The sequence below is a fragment of the Amblyomma americanum genome, chromosome 5 (genome assembly GCF_052857255.1).
Source record: "Amblyomma americanum isolate KBUSLIRL-KWMA chromosome 5, ASM5285725v1, whole genome shotgun sequence".
NCBI lineage: Eukaryota > Metazoa > Arthropoda > Arachnida > Ixodida > Ixodidae > Amblyomma > Amblyomma americanum.
This window is the reverse complement of record NC_135501.1, coordinates 163,074,892-163,091,813: the sequence shown is the minus strand read 5'-3', so window position 1 is coordinate 163,091,813 and position 16,922 is coordinate 163,074,892. Positions and strand designations below refer to the sequence as shown.

Here is a 16,922-nt window from a genome sequence, read left to right as displayed (position 1 = left end):
TGCCAGTGCCAGTCTCGTTCAGCCTTTACGGTGCATAGACTTTCTGTTCTTGTATCGTTTCCCATTGCTTGCCTTTCACCTTCATCAGCATTATGTCTCTTAGTCTGTTTTCGTTTCCTGTGCTGTTAATGCATTTGGACCTCTCAGGCCTTTTTCATGTTTTGTTTTCTTTGAGCACAGCTATTCAATTACTGTAAAAAAGTAGCAATCATTTTGTACTCCAGGTACACTTTTGTCAGCTGTCTTATTTTTGCATAGTTGGGGTACTCGGTCACAAGAATGTGAGGAGTGGAAATGGAACAGGTTAGAAACATGCATTTTCGTATTAAAGTTAAAAAGGCAAAAGTAAAGGTGGGGAACTGTTTGGTGAAGTGCAATAGGATTATTGAACAAAAGCCTAATGTGTAATGCTGGAGGTAATGCTATAAACTAATTGGCAGCATACAAGTTTTTGATGTGGTTGAGCAAAGGTAGGAAGGATGCAACTGTCAATTTCAAGGCACCTTGGGAAAAACCTTGTAAGGCACCTTGGAAACCAGCTGGAAAAAACGGCAAGAGAATTTCAATTGTTCATTAAATTTCGTGATAGCCAAAGCCATCAAGAGCTTTGCAAATGTGGTGAATACTGGTCGTGAATCATTCAAGATATTATTTATTGATGCCTCACAGGCCCCGAAGAGCATTGAGTGAGGGTGGCATCAAGGAAAAGGAATATACAGAAATAATAAACAACAATAACGGTACAATGGACGCGGTGCAAGACAAAAAAAAAAAACGAACACAGATTATTTAAAACGGAGCAAAAATAACTTATGAACAAAACAATAGAAAATACGAAAAAACTGCGAAACGCGAATATGCGAAGAGGTAGTAGTGGGGTGCAAACAAAAACAGTGGTACATCAGTGAACAATATAAAAGCGACTGAAACTAGAAAAAGCATTTGAAACAATACTAAAGAGATAAATGCGTACATAGGGTCGTTTTAAACTCTATAGGATCAGTACAGGAGATTACGTTGTCGGGAAGATCATTCCAGAGCCTGATTTTTATGTGCACCATTTTTAAGATTATTAAAACGGCGAACTACGAACTCTGCTGTATTGTATTTTTCTGGCTTTGTCTGGCAGCAAGCGTACTTCACTTCTAATTGTCATATCGAGCGCGGCTGTTTGATTTGACTGTACCCGCAGAATTTGAAAATGTGGGCTCATTGTAACATGTCGAACTTGTTGCACGACTGTTTACTCAGGATTTCATCAATTTCCAACATGGTAGTTTCGCTTTCGGTTTCCACGCCAGGTTTCTTTTTCTCCGTTTGCCGGCTTCTTAGCGTTTCCGCTTATGGCGCTGCGGTACCCGCTGCCAGCGTTGCAGCAATGGCGAGCACCGCCAATGGGCCGGTCCAGGGACCGGGCAGTGAAGATACGGAGACCAAAATCAACCGTCTTCCACAATCAGAAGTTACCACTGAGCAGGATTCGTGTGCAGTCACATGGGGATTCACGCTGGATCAGCTGTACAAAATGGCTACGGCGTTTTTCAAAGGTAAGCGTGCCCTCATTGAACCGAGCCACCTCATAGAAGTCTACCACTGAGACCCTTCCGAAACCTAGCTCGACACATCCTTCTCATGTTTTGCTCGCCGGCAAGCGCTGCTAACATTTTATGTAATGTGTGAATAAATTTCACTTTTAGCAACACTCTTCTGCAGTGTCCGCCCTAGAGTTAAGCCCTCTCTGAGTTGACAGTGTGTTGACAAGTTCGAACTCGCGAGTTGCGACTGCAAGTGCACTTCGCATGTAAACGAAGAAAAAGAAAAAAAATGTGGTGTAAGCGACGAAATTAAAGTCGTATGTGAGAACGTTCTGACCCTTGTTAGTAGGCGTGATACTTTGTGGTTATTGGAATGACTACCGAAAGGAAACATGATAGGTATGACCATTACATATACTACGTGTTAAATGAGCATGCAGCGCTGCACATTGTTCGAAACACGTCACTGCACCGGCGGATATGAAGACAGCGCGCTGTCATGACAGCCCTGGATATCTTCTCGATATCTCCCCTTAAATTTCATCGGTGATGCTTCGTTTGTTTACTGTTGACGTGCGAATTGGGACGGGACTTTGAGAATGACGCACGCCACTAGGTCCAGCGTGTTTGCGCCGACGTGTTCGCTAAGATGTTTGACACCAGTGTTACAGATACACTACAATACCTAATTACCAGTGGTCATTATTTCTTTCACGCGCGAACACCCGCAGAACACGAAGGAAAAGCCTTTCACATCTCCTACGAAGACAAGGTGAACCTCGTCGCCTACACAATGCAAGTTACGCATGGAAAGTACAACGCAGAAAAATCCCGACCCGTTGGCTACCTCGACGTCGTCGGAAGGGATAGGAGGTTCGTCTTTGCATGGTGGAAAGCTTGTGAGCTGTAGCTGACACGTCACTGTTTGTTCCCTCGCAGGCAAGCGTGGATTTCATTAGGAGACACCGATCGCGAGGCGGCCATGAAGAAATTCATAGAGTTGCTCAACCTCAAATGCCCGCTTTTTCGACCATTCGTTGAGGCACACAAGGCTGATATGGAGGAGAAGGAACGGAAAAGGTGAACCTGTCATCAGATATACAGCTGTGCTGTTGGCATTTCAGTAAACAACGGCCGTAACATAAATATCAAAGTGACATCTTTGAGTTTTAGCGTTTCACTGCATGTGTATTGTCTTGCAAAACATAACAAAATAAACTTTGCCTGCAAACTTGGTTGCCTTAACTGAACATTGTTTGCAATTTCCGTCACGTGCTGTTGCTGCCCAGAAGGAAAACACTTAACAATATTACAAAGGTTATCCGGGAATGTGTTGAGGAAAGTATTTTAAGAAACCATGAAATTGATGAGGCAAATGAAGCAATATTGTCTTGGCAATTGTATGTGCTCTATGTGGTTTTTAAAAAATGGAGCCTTGTTGAATGTGTGCATTGCTATTTCCTGATTAATGGCCTTGCACCTAATTTTGAATATTGCTATTTCAGGAGGTTAGAGGAGGAAGAAAGGAGAAGAGAGGAGGAAGAAGAAAGGGAAAGGCAAAGGCTACAGGAAGAAGTTTGTCGGCAGGAACAAGAGCGGCTCAAACAGCTCGAGCAAAAGTGAGTGTGTGTCCAGAGGAGTCAGCGTGTGGCATGAGCATTTTGTATGGGGCTGGATGCTGCTTCGCCACTATGGCTAAGTGTGCACTTAGGGTGTGCCTCCATGCTGTGGGATTTTGATGCATGTTAAAGGACCTTTGCTGGATAAATGAATCTGGAAACCCTTCATTATGGCGTCTATCGTAGACCGCGTGCAACTTTAGGATGTTAAACGCTATGTGCAGTCAGCAGTAAAAGTTTATGGGAAGCGTGCTTCAAAAAATAGGCTTATAGCAGTGCCACTTTGCAGCCCAGTTGCCTGGCATTTACACCAGCTGATGGTGCATGCAAGTCCATTCGTACTTGCAGGAATATTAGGTGATTGGCTAGCTTAACAGTGCCAAAATAATTTTTCCGCACAGCTGCATCCTGTAAAAATTTTGCTGCATATTGATACGTATCGTTCTATCTTTGGTTGTGCCATGCTGTGGCACAAGAGGCGAGGTTGTGGAGCTGTTCACTTGAGAGCACTCCATGTTGGTTACTGTGTGACATCAGAGCTTGCGTGCTGTTGTGCTGTGCTTCTACTGTAAGTTAAGAGGGTGAGTTAGAGAATAAAGCTAACAACATTGCTGGTTAGCTTTGTGAATTAATTTCGACCCATATGAAGAGAAATGGTTTATGGGGTTTTATGTAATGTCCCCAAGTGACTCAGACTATGAGGGACGCCATAGTGGAGGGCTCCAGATGATTTCGACCACCTGAGGTTAACGTGCACTGACATCGCACAGCACATGGGCCTCTAGCATTTTGCCTCCATCTAAATGTGACCGCAGCTGCTGGGATCGAACCCTTGTCTTAAAAGAGAAATGGAGGAGCACTATTGACCACATGTTATTTTGGAATGAAAGACTAATTAAATCACAAATATCTGGTGCAGTAAGCACTAACTTCAATTGAAACTTTTTTAGAGGAATTTTGCTCATTAACTTAGCGATGTACACCTTTGCTTATGTAGTTAGTAAAAAAATACACCTCATTCGGTTTTGTATGTTTTAGTATAGCAAAAGCAACAATAGCAACAGAAAATGTTTGTCTAATTTTTGAGATCCACACCTTATGTAGTGCCCAGAGCAATGCTTTACAACATTAGTTTCACTTCAGGGATTTTTTTTTTTTCCCCGCGCGCGAGGAGTTATTACCGTACTTGGCTGCTCTTGAGAATGAAAACTTAGATGACCGTTCCCAGTTTGCGCGCAGGCGCTCGACGCTTCGTGCGCCGCGTAGATTTCGGACAAAGCTCAACAAACGCATTTGTTGCGGGAACCCGGTTTAATCTGTGCGAGTACCGTGGCCACCTTCACGGAGGTCAGCAGACGGAGGCGCCACCTATGAATTTTCATGGTAACTTAAAAACGACTCCCTGCAGTTCTTCCTCCGTGTTGAAGGCAACGCTGAGTAGTTCATTTGGCCGCCACAAGTGGCACGACATTCTGTTAAGTCCCAAATTGGGGACCAACCTTCTTCCTGGATTTTTAGCCGTTGCGCCTACCGGGGTGTCGCGACTAGCTGTAGAGCCGCCGCCGCCTGCTTTGTCGCTCGCGCGCAGTCTCGTCCGTCCATGGGCTTCCTCTAGCCTGTGCGCCGCGGCGTGTGTTTCGGCTGAGTTTACCGCGAAACGTCGAAACCCGATCGGGAAACCTTAGCAAGCCAAACTCCCGTCACCTTAGGGTTGTGGTCGCCTTGCTTCTAGTCTCGCCGGTTCTGCGCCGAGCGCACGGAGGCTGCCAACGTTGGGGTTTGTTGTCCCTCCTACAGGTGCGTTTCTCATCACCTGCAGTAGGCATAGCAACCTCCCCGGGGGAGGTTATCGGCTGCTTAACTTGTCTGGGCCGCATCGATTGGTCGCAACCTGTCGGGCATCCACGGTACGACTAGTTAGCGAGACCTTTTTGCAAGTACCAAGCGATGCGCGCAGAGGGTAGGCTTTGCCACCATACGTTGGTGTGTGCGGTGAAACGCACCGTTCACGAGCTGCGAAGCGAGGTTGTATGTTTTTTTTTTTGCCTTTGCTGACCGCGTCTGCCGCGTTACCAGCCACGGGAAAGCGCCGCGCTTTAGCAGATCGTGCTGGTAGTGGATACGGTTAGGTTTAGTGTGAGCTGAGCAGGGTAGTGCGAAGGATATGCTCAGTTTGTTTTTACGCGCGCGGCCCAGCGTCTTATGTCTCCGTAGGTGTTCCTAGGCTGGAGAAGTCAGGTACGGCGTGGTACAGTGCTCGGCCGTATCGATCCGGCTGGAATGTCTTGCGTCCGCCGGCGCGCGTTATTGACTTCCACGAGGCTTTTATGTTGTGGCACGCTTTTTTTTTTTTGTCCACTGCATGCATGCTCACTTGACATATATCCGCGCTTGGCGAGTGGCCTCTCTGGACGGTGCTGTTGTCAACGCGCCGCCGATCTTTCGCTTAAGGCAGCGCGGGAGCGCAATTTGTTGGTCCCATTTTGCAGAGTCAAGTTTGTTAAAGTGGGGAAGAAGACCGCGCAGGCGTCTTTGAAGTAATTTTTCAATATGTGCTGCGTGCCTTTTATTCGCGCGTTAGGAGCTTATTTCGGCGTTTTCACAAATACCACTATTTCTGCTGCTGATATAGGTTGAACTGTTGTCTGGTTTCTAAATTCAATAGCTGTTTTGCTGGGGACCAACATATACTAACTGTTTATTTGAATTAAGAATTTGTTGGCAAAGCACTGTTCATTAAAGGACACCTGTTTTTCTTGCATGTTTTCTTCCTTAAAGTGATGTGTTTCACATTAGAATACATGGATCACCGCGTTGTATTCGCCTTCTCTCGCTAAATAATTTATAATTCAATTCCTTCTGTCTTGCTGTTGTGGTTTCATCAACTGAACGATGGCTGTGATGTGCAATTGAACTTTGTAGTCATGGCCTACCTTATCATTGGAGGTTCAGATATCATCGGTTCAAAGTTCGACTGCATGTTTTGCCCAAAAGCCCTCAGAGCTTGTGTTCCTCTGTATTAAGCTTGGTTGTTGTTGTCTCTTCGAAGGCGGCTAATACAGGAGGCCCTCAACCGGCAGACCTACCACCAGTTCAAGGCTTATGCTGAACAACAGTTTCCCGGTAACACTGAGCAGGTCAGTGGTGTGTGCTTCGTATTTCAGCTAAGCTGCCTAGTTGAGCTACTTGCAATGACTTGTGGTGATCTCACTGTTAAATTGCTTATCTGTCACTGTTGGAATATACCTGCATAGTGGCAAATACACAAGTGTGCGTGATGACATTGCCTTGCTGAGGAAGTGAACTGCAAATCATGATCAATGAGTTGGACAGACAGAGCAGAATGGTGGGTCTAAAAATTAACATGCAAAAAACCAAAGTAATGTTCAACAGTCTAGCAAGGGAACAGCAGTTCACAATCGGCAGCTAGGTGCTGGAAGTGGTAAAGAAATGCGTCTACTTAGGGCAGGTAGTGACAGCTGATCCGGATCATGAGAGGGAAGTAACTAGATGGATAAGAATATATGGTGGAGCGCATATGGCAAGTTCTCTCAGATCACGAATAGCAGGTTACCAATATCCCTCAAGAGAAAAGTGTACAACAGCTGTATATTACCGTTACTCGACCTACGGGGCAGAAACATGGAGGCTAACGAAAAGGGCTCAGCTTAAGTTAAGGACAGCACAGCAAGCTATGGAAAGGAAAATGATAGCTGTAACGTTAAGAGACCGCAATCGGGCAGAGTGGGTGAGGGAACAAACACGGGTTAATGACATCCTAGTAGAAATCAAGAGGAAGAAATGGGCTTGGGCAGGGCATGTAATGCGAAGGCAAGATAACCACTGGTCCTTAAGGGTAACGCAGTGGATTATTAGAGAAGGCAAGCGTAGCAGGGGGTGGCAGAAAATTAAGTTGGCTGATGAGATTTAGAAGTTTGCGGGCATACAGTGGGTGCAACTGGCAAAGGACAGGGTTAATTGGAGAGACATGGGAGAGGCCTTTGCCCTGCAGTGGGTATAGTCAGGCTTATTATTATGATGATGTTGACGCATTTCTGACCAAAGCCGAGTCCAAAAGAGCAAACGCCTTGTCAGTTCCAGTGGGTTTTTTGTGCACCTTTGCAGCATTAGTGCCAAATTTAGTATGCTTATCAAGAGCTCCACACGTTATTATTTTTGTTGCCTCGGCATCCTGAAGTTGGCTGCCTACTTTGTCAAGGTATAACTACATATGCCCTAGTTTGAAGCAAAAAAAAAAAGAAAGGAGCCCATAGTAAAAAAGAATGTTTATTGTGCACGTAATTAAGCAAATATGTGATAACAAGAAAACATTTGTTTTGTACCAATGATTTTTTTGTCTTTCCTGTGTCCTGTCTCTGCACTAATTGCTCTTACGTCAGTTAATGCACCAACCACGCCATATGGAGTACCTCACATTACATCTTGGCATGAACTGCAGCAGTTGGCCATACTGAAAAATTAAACTGTAGTCTGTGGCTACATTTTTAAAATGAGCAATCCCTTTCAGCCCTCTTGAAACACATTTGCATTCATTAATGCTTGTTCCGTCTGAGCTGCTTGCAGTATGCTCAAATGTCACGTAAATGCTTAAATGTCAACAAGAAAAAAGTAGTACTTATCGGCTTCTTCGAAATATAAATCATAAAAATGAGGTTAGCTTGGTACTGACGCTTCATATTTTTATAATGACTTGCCTCGGGAGCGCCGAATTTCAGCTGCATTGCTCTGACACGATTGAAACTTTCGCTCTTCGCGGTCACTATAGCCGGCGCGGATACGTATCCGGCAGGTGTTGGATAATTCTAGCACGCTTCCGACGGCTTCGGGGGCACTGCATTTCAGCTGCACTGCTCTGACACGACTGAAACTTTTGCTCTTCGTGGTCGCTATAGCTAGTGCGCATACGTATCCAGCAGGCGTTGCATAATTCTAGAACGCTTCCGACGGACTCGGGAGCGCTGAATTTCAGGTGCACTTCTCTGACACGATTGAAACTTTCGCTCTTCGCAGTCGCTACAGCGAGCGCTTATACGCATGCGGCAGCCGCATAATTCTAGAATGCTTCCGACGGCCTCGGGAGCACCGCATTTCAGCTGAACTGCTCTGACACCATATTCCTTCAAAACATTTTGCCCGTCCTTTTGGCGCTTACTTTGCACTTTGCCCTGATCAGACAGATGGCATTGATTATCTGAGCGAAAAAACAACGCACAGCCTTTTAGCGTAATTCAGGAAAGCTAAGTGGTATGAGCGATGGTGCTATGACCTTTGATGCCCTACTGCTCGTACCACTTAAGATTTGGTGTGTGGTGATTCAGAGGCCAGTAACGCCCACTGCGCTGCCCATGTTTGCAGCAAGGTGTGCTGATCCGGCAGCTTCAGGAACAGCACTACCACCAGTACATGCAACAGGTGCTCAGCCAACAACAGCAGCAGCAACAACAGAAGGCTCAGGGCATGGCCGATGGTGGTGACGCGGCCGAGGGGACGCTGCCAGAGCCCGAACAGCCAACGGCCAACGGAGATGGAGATATGGCCGACAAGGGCAGCAAGGAGGAGAGCTCGGGCGACGACGAGTCCACGGAAGAGTGCGGACAGGGTGTGTGCAGTGGGCGTGTCTATTGATGGAGTGACACCTATGTATATTTCTGTCACACGGGCAATCTCAGTGTTCATTGAGTTAAAGGAGTATAGACACCTAGTTTTGGTGGCATGTTTTCTTCTCTGCAACGGCACGGAGGACACTACTATGCTTGAATCACCACATGGTATTTGCCTGTGACCGCTAAATAATTTATAATCAGATTTTCTGTCGTGATGTTTTGATTTCGGTTTCTACAGCCAAACGATGACTGCGACGTCAAAGTGTGGTTATAGGTCACGTGAGGCATGAAAAAACTGCAATACAATCGCTGCTTTTATATTCATTGTCATTTCGGCTCTTGAGGCAGGCTGGCTTTAGCATTGTAGTGAATTAAAATGGGGAAGCAGCAATTATATCTCGTCATTGAAGAGAAGAAAACATGCACCCAGAAGTTAGGTATCTATACTCTTTTAATGGCCATTTAAATTTTATGCCCATCCAGCTACACTGCCGCCACATGGCCAACCTCGATGATCATTGAGTAGTGAGCTTGTAGTCTGACAGATGGCGCTAGGGATAACACCACTGAGTGAAAACACGGAAGTGAAGCAGCAATAAAACGAGCCTTATATTGAAGTGCGTGCTATTTTTAATTGAAAGTTTGTTCAAAAAAAGCTATTAAATTCATAGTTCGGCACAAATCGTAGACAGCGATGATTGGCTAATGGTGGGCAATGATGCGCACTTCTGTTTTAGAAGCATTCACTTTTCGCCGGCAAGGCTGCCATAGATCAGTGACCGTTTTGGTCACGTTCATAGCTGTCATTGCAACACTTGTGGGGCACTTGTTCTGTGTTGTCGCAAAGCACTAAAAGGCAAAAACAGGCAAAACGCAAGGACATGGCATGCAACGTAAGCAGTATCTGCTTGTTCACATCGGAAAGTCAGCGGAGCTATAGTTTTGGCTACTGACTAAAAATTATTTGGTTAACAGTTAACATAGTTTTTAATTTCATAGTTAAAGCAGTTTTCTTTGTCTATTTCAAGTTTATATCTTGCTTTTGCAATGTATGATGAGTGCGGGGCTGTTCTCAAGGGCACTCGAAATTCCGATAGCTATTCGCTAACCTCTATTCAGTCGATCTCCGTTGAGTTCAGTTGTCAGTGAATGTCGCCATATGTCACCAGCTGATCCCAGTTTAGTTCGATGACTGTTGACTCAGTGGGCTTTCAAACTGCTTGTGTGACAGATTACATGAGCATTTTCAACGGCAACTGACCTGAATGTTAGTTGAGTAGTGTTACACGGCAGTGCCATTTGCTGTTGAGCTCTCAATAGTGCTTCAGCTCAGCTAAGATTGATGGGTGAGATTGGGGTGAGGTCGAACATGTTGTTTAGGTGGTGGTCGACGAACCCACTGTAGTGGTTAAGTTGGCAGTGTTTCTTGATGCCCTGTGTTCTTGAACTGCACAAAAGTTTGATGTCGTGGTAATGTTGGAACTGACCTTTGAATTTCACTGGTTGAACATGTGCAAGAATGTAACTGTACAAAGTGGCTTTAGAAAAAAAGAACATATTCTAAGAGTGCAGAACTGAATTCACTGCGTTTCCATAGCCCTAAGCTAACCTACTCGAGATTCTGCACTGTTGCTGACTGGCGTCCTGTCTCCCGCAAACTCTGCACGACACTTCTGATAAGCACAGACTTGAGACAGCATGGACAGGTGCATTATTTCGGGCGTTATCTGAAGTGGCTGTCAGCCGGTTCAGCTGTGGCTTGGTGCTGCAGAAGCTATAGTGCTCTTTCTTAGCAGAGCTTACTGTGCAGCTTACGACCAGGGTGATCATGGCGTACAGTTCGAATGACTGTGATATGCATTATCAGGTCATACAAGCAAAAAAAAAAAAAGAGAGGAAGTTGATTCTGTTCCTCGGAAAAGTTTTGAAGACAATTCTTGACCTATTCTGAATTTTTGATCAGTTCTAGGTGCTGATATATTTTCATGCTTAAATTTACAGCAACTTGATAGTAACGTTTAGTACTATATTTGGATTTCTCCTCTCCCTGTTGTCTCTTGAAAAATGTATTGACGAGGCTCTGTTGTATTAGCATTACATCATGACAGTGACCAAGTTGACCACATTGCACTGTTGCATGCTGTTTTTGCCATGTAAAAATTTGTTGAATGAAAGTTGAACCCATTGTTGATTGAGCAGTATTCCTGCTGTTGCAGCATTGCCGGCCATGGCCACAGCATCCATGTGGACTCGCAAAGACATCAAGGAGTTCAAGGAGGGAATCCGCAAGGAAGGCAGCAATGGGATCCTGAAGGCAAGTAGCCTCATCTCTCCAGTGCTTACAGTGTGCACTGCTTGTACTAAGGTACTGGCTGTCATTCCACTGAAGCAGTACTGAGCGTTTTTATCAATTAAAAGTTTCAATTTATTATTTTGGTAAATTACACAGCACAAATCTGTGCTTTCACTTTCACCAGAATGTGCGAGAGCATTGGTTTGAGGAGAGCTCTGTTTGGCAGTTCGTTTATTTTTACTGATAGTGCGCAGCAGTAAAGAGGGGTATCGATTAAGTCGGTAACTTGGGCACATTTGTGCAGTATGTCATTTGGTGCGATTTTCACAGAGGAGACAAACACTTGTCATTGCCACACTTGTTTCATGTGGCAATCTGTGCCCACAGTGCTGATTTACTCCCTCGGTCTCGCCTTCCAGGTAGAATCTGTGCCTTTAATGCAAAATCATTACTGGTTCCATTACGAGAAAGGCTGGTGGCATGTTTTAGAATGTGTATTCACAGATGGTGCAGAAAAACCCAGCTATGGCAAGAAAAATAGCGCGACGTCATCTAGTGGCCGTATGCATGACGCACACAGCAAGCCGAGCATCACCAATTCAGACAGTCAGACATGTCGTTCGTCTATAAATACTCCCCTCTGGCCAACCTCAATGTGGGGCCAGTTTTCCCGACAATATTCATAACAAAACTGTGACGCGACCGTTTGTCATACAGTGATCCGGCTGGTGTCATATGTGAGTGTGTGTATGTGTGTGCGGGTGGTTGTCGTTGGACCCAAGGACAGTAAAGTTTTCGCATTCCCGCATGTAAGCAGTCTTAAGTGTGTCTGCTGAAATTTTTTTTCCGCAATATTTTTGTGAACTTGGCATCTGCGCTGTCTCCGGGCAGAGGCATGAAACGAAACTTGGTAATGCTGTTCCTCTTGTTCTGGTTCAATGGAAGAATGTAATTTCACTCTGGGGACTGATACTTCACTCAGAGCAGTCATGTCACACTGGTCTCTTTGTTCTGCTTATTGGAGTGTCAACGTGCAAGGCAGCACTGTGGTCTGCTTGGTCTAGTGTCAGTGTGCAGAACAATACTGGGGTGTGCTAAAGCTGGCATCGGTATGCAAGGCAGTACTGGGTCGTGCTAGAGCTGGTATCGGGCGCAACGCAGCATCAGCAAGGGTAGCCTGGGTTAAGAAGAGATCAGAAGGCTGGAACAGTATTTTGCAGCAGCAGCAGCTGCATTCAGTGGAGGTGGAATGCAAAAATGGCCGTGTACTGTGATTTCCCGTGCACTTTGAAGAATGCCGGGCGGTGAAAATTAATCCGGAGCAGCTCTCCACTATAGCATACCTCATTGTTCATTGTTTTTGTGGCATGTAAAAGGGACCAGTATTCTTGCATGCTTGCTGCCATCAATGGGACCATCAGAAGTGCCAGTTTGTGGAAGCTTTGAAGTGATAGCGGAACATTGTGCTCCTTGTTTGCGCGTCATCGTGCAGAGGTGCCACGCTTATTGATGAGTGTCACTGTCAGTCCTCTGACCTTGAAAAGTAGGAAAATTTTGGGTGTCTTCTTCAACACACTCGAGATTAAGTCAGTTTGTGCAGCAGGTAAGGCTCATGCAAGGACATTTCGAAGTGTTATTACATGCAAAAAAAGCAAACTAAAATCCAGTGCCTCTACCCTAAATAAATGTTCAGTAAAACGAGTGTGGCTGGCAGGTATACTGGTATTTTGAGAATTACACCCTCTCATGGTTGGACATTTCTTTTGTTTTCCCGGGAGGTTCAAATGTGCAACCTTTGACTAAATTGTGACTTGCATGCTCATCGAGCAGATGAAGAGAAGCTAAAACACGCTTTCTGCCACCATGATCTAGCTTAGACATGAAATGTCACTCATACCGAATGTCTTCATGCAGGTTGGGCATGGTGAGGTGGTTACTGTGCGAGTGCCGACACATCCCAATGGCAACTGCCTCTTCTGGGAGTTTGCGACTGACAACTACGATCTGGGCTTCGGCATGTATTTCGAGTGGACCACAGAGCCAGGCAACCAGATGTCTGTGCACGTTAGCGAGAGTGAAGAGGACGACGACGATGAGGAAGGTGAGGGCATGGCTGGCAGAAAGAGCCTTGGCTGCATGGCTGGTGGACATAGGGCATAGAGTCCTTGAAGAGACGGCAGCAGCTATTTTTTACCGCCCCTGTGGCACCTTTTTTTTTTTTTTTTCAGGCGATTGTTGCGCACATTAACGATGGTTATGTACTGCTGAGGTCATAAAAAGGAGAATAAATAGAAATCAGCATTTGCTAACAAAAGTAGCTCCGTGTTTATGATTTTCAGTACACTACTACAAGCAGATTGAGAAAGTAAATGGTGCACCTCACTTGCCCAGCAATGCTGACCAGTGTGGCCCCTCCTCACAGTTTGCGCAAACCTCTGTGCCATTGTGGCCAGCCACCGTACTTGTGGCAGACGGATGATGCAGTTGTGGCTTATCCATTCCTACTCGCATATTGCTTTCGGTTATATCTTTGTGCACAGCTACTCAGCAAGTCTGTAATGTGCACTACAACTAATCGAAGTTCAAGTGCTCATCCGCACGATCAAGTGCCCAGTACCAACCGCAATTTCTCCATCTCTCTGCTATGCACAGAGGACCGGTCGGCCGAGAGCGGAGACGTGGAGAAAGGCTCGCACGGCGAACCGCGTGGCTCGGGAAACCAGTCTTCGATGAGCATGGTGATCCCGGTCTTTCGTCGGGACTGCCACGAGGAGGTGTACGCCGGCAGCCACCTGTACCCCGGCCAGGGCGTCTACCTCCTCAAGTTCGACAACTCCTACTCCCTGTGGCGCTCAAAGACCCTCTACTACCGGGTCTACTACACCCGATGAGCACACCCCGCCGTGCTACTTTACCCCCTTCTAAAGACGGTAGCCATTGCCGAGCCCTTATGCAAAGCATAACCTCGGGCAGTGCAAACTAAAGTGTTCTACTGAACTTTTTCAGCCGCTTTATTATTATTGCTTTTCTTTCCACACTTCGCTGGTCCCCGGCTAAGAGAAGCGACTCGGGCAGAGCGGAGCGCTTTCCCCCCTCCCGTGTCGACAAGCTTAAAAGGTGTGTGGAGAAGGCATTCAAGATATCCTTGGCTCAGAAACTCTTCAATCAGGATAATAGGTGCCTTTTTGGTTCTTGACATGCTGAGAGTGGACAAGAAACTCGTCTCACGCCACATGAAATAAAAGGTGTCCAAGCACGCAGATGAAATGAGCAGACTTGGTAGAAGCACTGTCTGTGTTTATGGCTTCAAGAGACTGTTATGCCCTCCATTGCTGATTGATTGGAACACGATTGCATTAGTAATGGGCTTGGATAAAATGCTGTGTGCAGGTCGCACAACAAATCTAAAAAAAGCAGAGTCAGCAGGCATAGGAATGAGCCATGACATACTCATTGTGTAAAAAGCAAGCATTATCTAGTGCTGCATAAGTAGCTGCTGACGACCACCGCCTTACTGCCTGCCATGCTCAGAATTGTCGGCAACATAGTGGCAGCGTTTTTGTCGTGGCCGGCAAACGTCATTTTGTGCACGAGACTGCAAGCTGTGTCCTTATTGCTAAGGGTTATAAGGATATTTTTAGGTGTCTGTAGCTTGAGCTTGAACTTGTGCGCTTCTTGCACCTTTCTCCCCCCCACCAAGTCTGCTTATTTTATGCATGCGCAACACTCTGCTGTTCATACATGACATCTAAAAGAACACAGATACTGATGTCTGAGCTCTTTTGGTTGACAGCAATCGAGTGGCGCGTCGAGAACCGTGGCTGAGGATTAACTTCTTCCCCTCTTCCACGGTGTCCAACTTTGCATTAACGAGTATGTGGACATGCTTTTTTGCACCAATTGCTGCTGCAGGTTTACACACGACTTCCCACATATTTTCACTTGCAGCTCATTAAAGTTTACAACTGGCGTTCCAACTTAGACAGGGTTCAGAGTACAGCGTGTATTGTTGGCGCATGTTGCGGCGCATTTTTGGTCCACGTGAACACCTGGAAGCACTGTGCTTTGATATAACAGGCGAAACTGCACATGTGAAGTGGACTGATACCCGTGGAAGTGTGCCCAGAACTGCAGCAGTTGTTGCAGCGCCTTGCTTTGAGCATTCGTGAGAATGAAAAAAAGCATGAGCTTAATGCAAAGGGACGCCAACCTTGGCATGTTACATTGAAGCAGAGGTATACATTTGAAAAAAGTGCGTACTGCATTCCCTGTACCTGGTTTTTTGCCCATGACTGAGCAAAATGTGAATGTCTAAAGTTTGAACATTCACGTCACTCTAGATGCGTGAATTGGGACTGGATGTGTCCCATGTCTATGGCATCGCTGTTGTCATGGCTTGCATACCAAGTCCGTCTAATGCCTTGCATTTGGCAAGATAATTTGTGCTAACAAGGTTTACATTCTAGCTCAGCTGTCATACCAGTGCAAACATTTTGTATGCCCAGTGGTCGAGAAAGTGGCACAGTGCATCATTTCGTAGGCCCAATATCGATAATCAGGTGCAGGCTATTGGTGGCTGCTGAAAAATGCGACCCTTATATGGCATCGGACATCAGCGCAGCACAGTTTTAAGATCAAAGTTCTGTGTTTGGCATTGTGGAATTCGGGAACTGTGCACTTTTTGTGCATTTCTGTGGAAGGCTGTGTATGTACGGCACCTCCACATTCCTATTGTGCCACGTTTCAGAGAAGTTAACTTTGCACCATCAGTTTACTTATGGCTCCTGCAAGCTTGGGCAAGTTGGCTGTTTGTCACAGCAGTAATTGCAGCACTGGAGATTGTAATCTTGGAAGGCAAGTAGAGCCCAGCCTTCCGGGCTGCAGTTGCTGCTGCTCATAAAGTTTTCTGTGATAAGCCTCAAATAAATTGTTGCAGCAATGTCACCAGAAAGAAAAAATGCTGCACCAGTTTAGAATGTGTTTATGGTGTATGCATGGCCCTTTTTTTTCTCATTCCTGTCATGCTGTGAACTGCGGCCCAATAAGTTTTTTTGATGCAATGCAGACAAGATATGTTTTCGGAGTTGCTCTTAGTCTGGGTTTTTGAATAGGGACACAATACTCGCCATAGTGGTGCAGATGTCTGCTGTGCAAGACCCATAGTCTGATATTAGTCTGGCTTTCCCCTTCGAAGGACCCCCTTCCAGCCAGTGGCGTCAGCCGATCTCATGAACTCAAGTGCGACTATGCAGGGAGTGGTGTGAAAAAGTAGGCCAGCGACTATCCCGACAATGCAGGGAGAGGACTAGCCCTCATCTGCCACTCCCTGCATCACCACACTAGCAGGTTCAGAATCTGCCGACGACATTGGTGGAGAGGGGTCTTCTGACAGGAAAAAGCTGTTTTTTTATTGATTTGTATCAGACTATAGACGGTTTCTCGGTGAAAACTTTGCAATTCTTTTTTCTTTCACATTATGAATTTAGCTTACTCTGCTGATCCATTGGGTTAGGCCTGTGGAGTTTGTAAAATATTGCGTGAAATGCAACGAGCGGAACAGCTGCTATATGATAATACTTGAAGTTTTGAATACGAATGTACTGGCAACCAGCCAGATTGAAAATTTAACCCCACCCCGCCCCCCCATCTCCGCCACTGAGCATACCAGGCATAGCTTAGTTGATCCTTGCTGTCCTATATGCCATATACATTGTAAGATATAAGCGAGATGTGAATAAATTCCAAAATGAGTTGACATGCTTACGTGGTTTGTGTGTGTGTGTGCGTGCCTTAAGGGTAATCGGGTAGGCCACAGCCGAGATGCTGCACGTTTCGAGAAATATGCTTGCCA

The 16,922-nt window shown here is 45.8% G+C and overlaps 1 protein-coding gene across 1 annotated transcript; it reads left to right on the top strand.

Moving 5' to 3' along the window:
* The first annotated feature begins 1,342 nt into the window (after positions 1-1,342).
* Positions 1,343-16,834, top strand: LOC144132887 (Golgi resident protein GCP60). The gene is made up of 9 exons (XM_077665602.1): positions 1,343-1,547; positions 2,267-2,408; positions 2,475-2,615; positions 3,041-3,154; positions 6,204-6,291; positions 8,531-8,774; positions 10,995-11,092; positions 12,986-13,172; positions 13,724-16,834. The coding sequence occupies exons 1-9, from the start codon at positions 1,379-1,381 to the stop codon at positions 13,960-13,962; spliced, it is 1,422 nt and encodes a 473-aa protein (XP_077521728.1). The 5' UTR covers positions 1,343-1,378; the 3' UTR covers positions 13,963-16,834.
* Positions 16,835-16,922: the final 88 nt, after the last annotated feature.

Bases quoted from the DNA above. Each gene is read 5' to 3' on its own strand.
- LOC144132887 (XM_077665602.1), top strand. From the start codon at position 1,379: ATGGCGAGCACCGCCAATGGGCCGGTCCAGGGACCGGGCAGTGAAGAT. The intron at 3,155-6,203 runs GTGAGTGTGTGT...GTCTCTTCGAAG, and splicing joins CTCAAACAGCTCGAGCAAAA to GCGGCTAATACAGGAGGCCC. The intron at 8,775-10,994 runs GTGTGTGCAGTG...CTGCTGTTGCAG, and splicing joins CACGGAAGAGTGCGGACAGG to CATTGCCGGCCATGGCCACA.